General features: G+C 38.5%; 1 protein-coding gene and 1 non-coding gene across 2 annotated transcripts; one reads left to right on the forward strand and one right to left on the reverse strand.

Moving 5' to 3' along the window:
* Positions 1 to 3,674: 3,674 nt before the first annotated feature.
* LOC132550505 (paired box protein Pax-6-like) lies at positions 3,675 to 6,464 on the forward strand. The gene is made up of 4 exons (XM_060214575.1): positions 3,675 to 3,743; positions 4,667 to 4,768; positions 5,652 to 5,866; positions 6,056 to 6,464. Exons 1-4 carry the CDS (start codon positions 3,675 to 3,677, stop codon positions 6,462 to 6,464), a joined length of 795 nt encoding a protein of 264 aa, XP_060070558.1.
* Positions 6,465 to 10,757: 4,293 nt separating this feature from the next.
* Trnad-guc (transfer RNA aspartic acid (anticodon GUC)) lies at positions 10,758 to 10,829 on the reverse strand. Its single transcript has one exon. It is a non-coding gene; the product is annotated as a tRNA-Asp (tRNA).
* Positions 10,830 to 10,918: the final 89 nt, after the last annotated feature.

Consider the following 10,918-nt stretch of genomic DNA (forward strand, 5'->3'; position numbering starts at 1 on the left):
ACAGTTAGAACCCTAGGGCCTCGTGTTAAACCTTACAACAGTTGTATTGTATTGACAGTTAGAACCCTAGGGCCTCGTGTTAAACCTTACAACAGTCGTACTGTAGTGACAGAACCCTAGGGCCTCGTGTTAAACCTTACAACAGTCGTACTGTAGTGACAGAACCCTAGGGCCTCGTGTTAAACCTTACAACAGTCGTACTGTAGTGACAGAACCCTAGGGCTTCGTGTTAAACCTTACAACAGCTGTACTGTAGTGACAGAACCCTAGGGCCTCGTGTTAAACCTTACAACAGTCGTACTGTAGTGACAGAACCCTAGGGCCTCGTGTTAAACCTTACAACAGTCGTACTGTAGTGACAGAACCCTAGGGCCTCGTGTTAAACCTTACAACAGTCGTACTGTAGTGACAGAACCCTAGGGCCTCGTGTTAAACCTTACAACAGTCGTACTGTAGTGACAGAACCCTAGGGCCTCGTGTTAAACCTTACAACAGTCGTACTGTAGTGACAGAACCCTAGGGCCTCGTGTTAAACCTTACAACAGTCGTTCTGTAGTGACAGAACCCTAGGGCCTCGTGTTAAACCTTACCGCAGTTGGACTGTAGTGACAGAACCCTAGGGCCTCGTGTTAAACCTTACAACAGTTGTACTGTAGTGAGAGTTAGGACCCTAGGGCCTCGTGTTAAACATTACAGCAGTTGTACTGTAGTGACAGTTAGAACCCTAGGGACTCGTGTTAAACCTTACATAATTATAAACTAAAACATGTTATTTAGAATTATGTCATGCCTCAAATGATATATGTTACACGTCGTCCTTTGAAAGGATAAAACAACAAAATAACTCAAATTTTAGAGATCTACAGATAAGTGTTGTAGAGTAGCACAAAAAGATTAAACTGTCACAGCCTGAAGGTTAGTGCCTCGCGTGGATACACTTAATACTAACGCGATAGTGCTCTGTAATTCGTACCCTTGGTGACTGAGAATCAAATATCATTTTTAACAATAAGATGACCAATGAACGAACAAAATTAAAAAAAAACTTATTGACGGAATATTTCCATTCTATATAATGACGGAAAGTAATTAACAGAGTTATCTGTTATACCCTAAAATATTTATTTAACAACCATAAATACAAAATCACGTTAGCTTACTTAGTACCAAGGCTTGTCTGGGTTTTTTTTCAGACACTCTCTCCCGAATATATCTGGTGTAAATTCTTTGCTCTCTCCCGAATCTCCTTAACGTAGATTTCCTACTTTCTCCCAGATTCCCCCATCCTGTTTTTCCTCTCTTTAACCAACCCTTTTCCACTCCATTCTGATTGTCCACACTCTCCCTTATCTCCTTTATGTAGATTATCCGCACGTCTCCATCTTGAGTGCCTGCCCACTGTCTCCCGAACCACCTCATCAATATTAATTGTCCGCACGCTCTCGAATCTCCCTCATGTACATCGACCACTCCTATCCCTATCTCTCTCACGTAGATTGACCTCTCTCTCTCTCTCTCTCTCTCTCTCTCTCTCTCTCTCTCTCTCTCTCTCTCTCTCTCTCTCTCTCTCATAACTCTGATGTAGATAATGTCTCAAATTTTCATTGACTGACTTATCTCCCATCTTGACTGTTCTCTCTCATCTCTCTCCCACCTTGATTGTCCTCTCCCACCTCTCTCCCACCTTGATTGTCCTCTCTCCCACCTTGATTGTCCTCTCCCACCTCTCTCCCACCTTGATTGTCCTCTCTCCCACCTTGATTGTCCTCTCTTCCACCTTTGATTGTCCTCTCTCCCACCTTTATTATCCTCTCTCCCACCTTTATTGTCCTCTCTCCCACCTTGACTGATCCCTTTCCCACCTTAAGGTTCCTCTCCCCATTTTAAGGGTCCCCTCCCTCTGTCAGTACCTCCCCACTTCTTGATAGTCCTGTCTCCCATCCATTCTTCTCTCTTTTTCGACATCAACAATGTTTGGTTGCTCTCCACTCCATTCCCTCACGACTTCTTTTTCTCACACTAAAACACATACACGCACTCTCCCTCGCACCCTCACACACGCACCACACACACACATACACAAACACACACACACGCACCCTTACACACGTACCCTCACACACACACACACACACACACACACACACACACACACACACACACACACACACACACACACACACACAAACAATAATAATGAAAAAAAGATTTCATAGAAAATTTCTCTTTCAGTATGTGTTAACATTTTCCATGAGTATATATATATATATATATATATTAAACATTACACAAGTGTGATCTTTTATTGAGCAAACGAAGTATACATTCATTGTGTATTCTTTAAAATAGCCCGTATTACAGTATAAAATCACTATTTCAGTTTGTGTTAACACTGTCCATGTTTATGTATAATCCTTACAAAAGCACATCCTTGCTTTGATTCTTGGTAACTGGCTGGTGACATAATATTAAATATAAACAAGTTCATTTGATCATTTTACTGCGTTTCAATAATAATAATAAAAAAAATGTTCAATAGAAAATGAAAAAGGTCATAAGTAATCACTTGTAAATTAAAAACTAACCTTTCTAGTCCTTGTTAATTACATTTTTCATAATAGGTAGTATCTGATCTAGCGTAGATAAGAAAATCGGGTAAAATTTGCATATCTAATTACTCATTTAAATATGTTGTACAATTTGGACATAGCGACGTTTAAATGTTCCATTTTGAGACAAAGACACTCCCATCGTAATCCCTTAGGTGTATTTCTCATATTGTTTTCCTGAAGTCGTGTATGTTGGTGTAGAGTCATTAGCACACATGGTGCTGTTGCAATTAAAATTCAATGCAACGAATAAAAACAACCTATTGAGAGGTGTTCAGGTTTAAAAAAAAAAAAAAAAAACTACGTTGCAATATTTCGTAAAAAAATAAAAGGAAAAATGAAGCTGAAACATGGGAAGATTTTGAAGCTAATGGGTTGTGGTGTAGTGGATTTGTTTTACATACGTTCGATATACGTTATCTTTGTCATGATACACAATGATATCATCTAAATTTAATTATAGGTAATTAGTTGAACGGGTACGGAAACTGAATTTGATTATCACAATTTACAAAATGTAATACCCGACATTACTTTGCTTAATTAGTTAGCGTAAATTGTATGCGGTCAAAATGTGGTATGATCAAGGGACACAAAATATGGATGTCATTCACATTAGTTTATACAGACATAATTCATTGAATACAAGCTCGAAAAAATTGATGACATCATGACAGTATTTGTTCGGGGCAGGTCAGTAGCCGGACAGCAGTAGGCTATCTCAATAATTGTTTAATTGTTTAATAAATTCAATCTCCATTTCCTTTTACCCAATCACAATACATTTATGAATGTGAAATGGAATAAAATAACTATCGTTAACTTATTCTCACCCTTCTGTCTGCATGGTATGCACACGTTAATTGATCTGAAAGATTGGCGTAATTGAGATAACGTTGGCCGCGAGCTGGACATCTGACCCGTAGAAATAATCGCGATCATGTGTATTGTTGCATGTACCTTGGAACGTCATTCTGTAAAAGAACTGGCTGATCATTCTCAAACATGGAATTTTTTCGTTAAAAAAAGCTACAGTGTTCAATAATATATTGTCTGATTACAGATATGACCATGGGGGCTCCGTCCGACAAGAAGTGCTCGCAGAGGAACAGGATCAAGTACACACCGGAACAGGTCAGTACACATTGTGCAAATAAAACACACAAATTAATTCATGTGAATAGCACGTGTATAGTGAGAATTATATACAAAGGTTCGTTAATAGCACGTGTATGGTGGGAATTATGTACAAATGTTGGTGTATGTACAAATGTTGGTGAATATCACTTTTATAGCGGGAATTCTGTACAAATGTCAGTGAATAGCACGTGTATAGCGGGGATTACTTACAAAGGTTGATGAGTAGCACGTGTATAGCGGAAATTATATAAAACAGTTAGTAAATAGCACGTGTATAGCGGGAATTATGTACAAATGTTAGTGAATAGCACGTGTATGACGGGAATTCTGTACAAATGTTAGTGAATCACACGTGTATGACGGGAATTATGTACAAATGTTTGTGAATAGTACGTGTATAGCGGGAATTATGTACAAATGTTAGTGAATAGCACGTGTATAGCGGGAATTATGTACAAATGTTAGTGAATAGCACGTGTATGACGGGAATTCTGTACAAATGTTAGTGAATCACACGTGTATGACGGGAATTATGTACAAATGTTTGTGAATAGTACGTGTATAGCGGGAATTATGTACAAATGTTAGTGAATAGCACGTGTATAGTGGGAATTGTGTAGAAACTTAGAAGAACAGAAAACGATGACAGGTTCAGTGATAAGTAATGAGGACGAATTACTCAATTTACAATAGCCGACAACAGTTCAGTAGTGAGGAACAATTATACAATGTCCAACAGACAATTACAGATTCAGTAATAAGGAAGGTGTCGGATAGAAGATTCTTGTGTACGATATCGTATCAAGGTAAGGATTTAGATACGTTCTTTAAAGTGCTAAGTAGATAAGGCGGGCGTTTATGTTAGTTGAGGGGCGACAATGATAGTATTTACTGATAGTCATTGTCTTAATCTCCAGTTGGAACGTCTGGAGAGGGAGTTCGGTATTTCCCACTACCCTGATACCGCCACCATGGAGGACTTGGCCCTGGGATTAGACGTCAGCCTCGACCGGGTGTCAGTAAGTTACTATGTCCCATGTCATTGGTTTGTTGTATCATACGAAATGGAATGCTGTAACCACGCCCCCACCCCACCCCCCTTTTCTAAGACTTAACGTTAACTGTGAAAAAGAAACCTGGTTATCAATGGTCAGTGAGTAGCAGCAGAATCAAAGACAGACTTTGTTCCACCGCAGATCTTCAAAGTGTTTCTGCCAAGCGACCGGTCACTACCAGATATAAACGGTGGTCATCAGTCAAGGTCGCATGAAGGTCAGCCTAACTTGAGTACATATTCCAATCACCATTCCACATTCTACACGTGATAAGATTTTGGTGGCCATCGGTCAAGCTTAAAGTCAAAGGTCAACCATGGCCATTTTCGAAATAGATATCTTACGAACCTCCGGACAAACAGTTCATAGTCACATCATAGTATAATCATCATGTCCAACACTTGAGTACATTTGTCAAGGTTATAGGGCTAAAGGTCATACATATCCTCTTTCGAAATGCATACAAGATAGCTCAAGAAAATTTTCTTTAGTCAGACCAGGGGTCATGGAGGGGGTTGGGTTATATCTATACATTGTATGCGAGCCCTTGTAGGTGAGGTGATGGTGTACTACACCAGTGTGAATATTATAGCTAAGTTACTTATCGATTGTAAAACCTTTGGACTCCGAAGATGTAGTTGGTTTTTTGTGAAATCTTTTGTTATTAGATGCTGATCTTGATTTCCCCTATGGACTAGATAACATATAATACATGTGATATTGACCAGTGTCACATGACCAGCTTGTGACATGTTCGTAAAACCCAATAATTGTATAACGAACATCACGTATTAGTATATTCTCACGAAGGAACATGTAAACATTTGCCATCTTAATCTGTTTTCAGATTTGGTTCCAAAACAGACGTTCCAAGTTCAAGCGTCAGTCTAAGGAAAGTCACGTGACGTGGATGAGGAAACAAATTTTTAACCAGGACACAGCTCCCGCTCCCAGTAACATCGTCCAACCAAAGTTCGTGTCCAGGCGTCACGTTCTATCGGCACCTACGTACCCCATCACTAGTAGACGCGACCTGTCGTGGCACAGACGACCATCTTCCAAGTAAGTAGATGTAGACGTTGTGCCAATCATCCCTCAGCATAAAGTTAATAAACGGAGTTAGCGCCCTTTGCTTACTTTCTAAATTTTGTTCTGTTACATATACGTTGCTTCCTGCTATAATGTAATGAATGATAGATTTAGTCAACAATTGATGTCAATTTTAGTTTAATCTTCTCGTTTTATTTTCAGTCTCCATTATCTACCGCCGACACATGTCATGTACGATCAGCTGGCTGATGTCCCCCATCAGCTGCCATCATCGAGTGGAAATGGCTACCCAGCACCACCAGAAACAGCTTTCTATCCATACTCTCAGTGCCCCGCAGAAAACTCGCCTCCCCAATCACCACCCTTGTCGCCGCTGATGACGTCACCACCCTTGTCGTCGCCGATGACGTCGTCACTGCAATCACAGTCGCTGACTCTGTCGCAACTGATGAGTGAAGGTCATCAGATGGTTTCCGCCACCAGCTCTTACCAGATATGTGCCGATCAAGCCCCGCCCAGCTGTGTGTTCGCCGACCATTATAACCCCATGCCTTTCTACCCGGCTTGCTCAACTCCTTTCTCGTCCCGCCAACAGCTGTCCGGAGTGTGACACTATAGACAACTCTGTTAACACACAAAATGTGCTATGATACTTAGTAACTGCTATGAATGTTATCCTTTTCAAACGGACAATAATTTGTACAGCGTTGTGTAAATAAACGTTAATTACTAGGTAGATGTAAAACTGTGCTGTGTATAAAATATATATATATATTTACTATGTAAGTTTCTGTATGTCTTAGCATTGTAGCGACATTTGTCAGAGATATTCTGTGTGTTGAACCTGGATGTTTTATGTGTTATATAGTACACAAAGACATTCAGTACCAAATGGTTTTATTGCTATCTTATATCAGGATGAGTTAGAAAAAATATCAACAATAACTAGTTATAATTTGAAATCAGATTTGCGACATAGCCTAAATATTTACGTCGTGTTGAATTTAAAATGTCATATATATTATTATAATTACAATAATAAGATTAATCGCAGTTAAAAGAATGTTTATACCGCATCAACACACCTTTAACGCGTTTTGGTTAAAAGAATGTTTCTACCGCATCAACACACCTTTAACGCGTTTTGGTTAAAAGAATGTTTCTACCGCACCAACACACCTTTAACGCGTTTTGGTTAAAAGAATGTTTCTACCGCATCAACACACCTTTAACGCGTTTTGGTTAAAAGAATGTTTCTACCGCACCAACACACCTTTAACGCGTTTTGGTTAAAAGAATGTTTCTACCGCACCAACACACCTTTAACGCGTTTTGGTTAAAAGAATGTTTCTACCGCACCAACACACCTTTAACGCGTTTTGGTTAAAAGAATGTTTCTACCGCACCAACACACCTTTAACGCGTTTTGGTTAAAAGAATGTTTCTACCGCACCAACACACCTTTAACGCGTTTTGGTTAAAAGAATGTTTCTACCGCATCAACACACCTTTAACCGCACCGCACCAACACACCTTTAACGCGTTTTGGTTAAAAGAATGTTTCTACCGCACCAACACACCTTTAACGCGTTTTGGTTAAAAGAATGTTTCTACCGCATCAACACACCTTTAACGCGTTTTGGTCAAATGAATGTTTCTACCGCACCAACACACCTTTAACGCGTTTTGGTTAAAAGAATGTTTCTACCGCACCAACACACCTTTAACGCGTTTTGGTTAAAAGAATGTTTCTACCGCACCAACACACCTTTAACGCGTTTTGGTTAAAAGAATGTTTCTACCGCACCAACACACCTTTAACGCCTTTTGGTTAAAAGAATGTTTCTACCGCATCAACACACATTTAACGCCTTTTGGTTAAAAGAATGTTTCTACCGCACCAACACACCTTTAACGCCTTTTGGTTAAAAGAATGTTTCTACCGCACCAACACACCTTTAACGCGTTTTGGTTAAAAGAATGTTTCTACCGCACCAACACACCTTTAACGCCTTTTGGTTAAAAGAATGTTTCTACCGCATCAACACACATTTAACGCCTTTTGGTTGGCTGCTTGCCAAAGGAAGTTTGACCGGAAGGACGCTTAAGAAATTCGCGGAAATTAAACGATGTAATATTTAGTTTGTGATTGTTTTTGTAATATAATAAAGATAACAAAGCCGTTGATTCCTTGTTATGATTCGTAATAAATTATGATATTTCCACATATTTCTTAAATTATTATTTTTGTGACATTTCACTACAGGTCATATAATCACATACCTAACAGCGGGAATAGAACAAGTCAATCCATCGAGTTTCTTTAAAGTAACTTTTTGAAAAATAACTAACTCGAGTGACAGAAATAGCATATTCAATAGTTGAGTGACCTATATACTTCTGGTATCAGTTTTGGTATGAGATATATTTACGGTGGTGAAAGGAGCAAATACATTTCTAGTTAACTAAGAGAGATACTATTCATCTTTCATGTCAAAAACGGTGTCTTACTTCTAATAGAGTTTAACTCTGTGAATGTTCCAGTTAATCCTAGTGAGATCGCGTTAGTGTAACAGAGTGTCTCATAGTTAACAAAGCTTCACCGCGTTTGTGTTCGTTAATAAAGTTACACAGTGTTTCTGAAACAGGGTTTGTGGTTGATAAAATCAGACCGCGTTAGGGAAACGGGTGTGATACAACGTCATTAGCAAAGTCGGACAGTCTTAGTGGAACAGTCTGCCCTAATGAAAACAATGTTTCGCCGCGTTAGTGAGAGGAAATGTCTTAGTTAATCATGCTGTACAGGATGTCCTGGTAAACAAACTTAGTCCTCATCAGTGCAACTGATTATCGTAATTAATAAAGTCGGATCTTTTAGTACAACGTCTTTAGTAGAGTGTCTTTTTTAGCCCGACTTCGGCAGTGATCAAAATGTTCTTGTTAGCAAATATAGACCGCGGTACTGAAATGAGATGTCTTAGTTTACAATGCTAGACAGTGTTGCTGAAACAATGTGTCCTAGTTAACAAAGTTGAATCTCCTTACTGAAAAAGGATGCCCTAGTGCAAACAATGTTGGATCGCTTTAGAGAAACAGTGTCATAGTGTAACAGGGTGTGTAATAAAGTTAGACCGCGTTAGTGGAACAGGGTGTCTTAGTAAGCCATGTTAGGTCACGCCAGAGAAACAAATTGTTAGTAAAACGGGATATCCTAGTAGTAGAACGGAGTGTCCAAGTGTGAACAAAGTTAGACCACGTTAGTGGAACAAGATTTCCTGGTTAACAAAGTTAGACCGCGTTATTGAAAAGGGATGCCCTAGTTAAGAAAGTTAGATCGCTTTAATTAACAGTGTACTGATAGAACAAGATTTCCTTGTTAACAAAGTTAATCCGCGTACGTTAAGCAGTAGCAAAGTTAGACTATGTTAACAGAAAAGTCTGCAGTAGTTAACAATGTTAGACTGCATTAGTTCAACACAACGTTCCATGTAACAAAGGTAAAACGCGTTAGTGGAACTAGGTGATCTAGTTCATCGCAGTTAAACCAAGTTAGCGGAACAATGTGTCCTAGGTAACTAAGATAGACCGCGTTATTGGAACAGAGTTCATGTCAGTTAAGGTGGACACCTTAATGGAGCAGAGTTCACGTCAGTTAAGGTGGTCGCATTAATGGAGCAGAGTTCACGTTAGTTAAGGTGGACGCGTTAATGGAACATGGTATGCTAGATACTTTGGTTTAAACAATATGTGTGGTATAAACAACTAATTTGTCAACCGCATGCTTGTACGAAATGTCAATAAAATGAAATCTCGTCAGCTCGTTTGTTGTTTCTTTTTATTGATTCGTCAATATGATATGATCATGTCCTTTCTCTGGCACACTTTACATATTCCATCGTGATCGGTGCCTTTAATAATGATTATGATATATTGCATCCTGAATTGTATTCCATCAACTTGGCTATACATGTACAAATCTTTTTCGGCAGTCATGCTGACTGTTCAAATAATGTAAATCATATTTATAAAAAGTAACTTACAAAAGAATAAACATCCTAGAATACTAAAATATATAACAGTCAACTTGATTGATATGTCATTTATATGTCCAGTTTTAAAATATACAGATATGGATGGGCAAAATGTATACAACGTGAGAATAACGTCCTTGAGTCAATCTGAGGCATCACATATAATCATCAGCCTGCGCCGTGGAACAAGTCACCATATCTTATACAGAGTATCTAGCTTACTTGTAAAACTTGTAAAAACGTTGTCACCTTCACAAGATATTTCATTTTTATGATGTTTAACAATATTTGTCCTGTTCATGTTTACGATTCAATTCAACCTAACATCAATATTAACACTGATCTCATAATAGACTTTTTGATGTTCCACTAGCAAGAACTCAATTATATATTACCAGCTTTCCCCCTAAAATTATGTCTTAATGGAATGACACATAATGCTTGTATCCCATAATGTCCGTTAGTGCAATAAAAAGATGTTGTTTTTTTTTTCAATCCGAGATGCTCAACACCTGTGCTCTTTTATTTTAAAGTTAATGGAGTCAGGAAAACAAATATAATTTTGTGTCAGTTAAGAAATTCTGTTAGTAATTTGAATCTAGATTTATTTAATTCCCATTTAATGACTAGCCCTGTCTGTACGTGTGCCAGCCATCCATAAACGTCTTAGTCTGGTGATGTCATACTCAATATAATCCCGAATCTGACATACAATGTCACATTAAAAAAATATTAAATAGATAATATTAATATAAAAGTAAAAAATATACAGTTCCATTAGAAGCGATACCTCGGAAAGCACAGAAAAAAAAATACAACAACTTAGTATATTGAATGGAGGAGAAATTAGGAGAAAAAAAAAAAAAGTAATCCTCCCCGGCGGGGAATTGAACCCCGGTCTCCCGCGTGACAGGCGGGGATACTCACCACTATACTACCGAGGATTGATACTGAAAAGGGGAGATATTTAATATTTATACATATAATAGATGTCATCGAAGTACTTCCTGCTTGTATTTGTTTTATCAATTAT

This window comes from Ylistrum balloti, unplaced genomic scaffold (genome assembly GCF_031769215.1).
Source record: "Ylistrum balloti isolate Yb309-2 unplaced genomic scaffold, AGI_CSIRO_Ybal_v1 Utg370126, whole genome shotgun sequence".
NCBI lineage: Eukaryota > Metazoa > Mollusca > Bivalvia > Pectinida > Pectinidae > Ylistrum > Ylistrum balloti.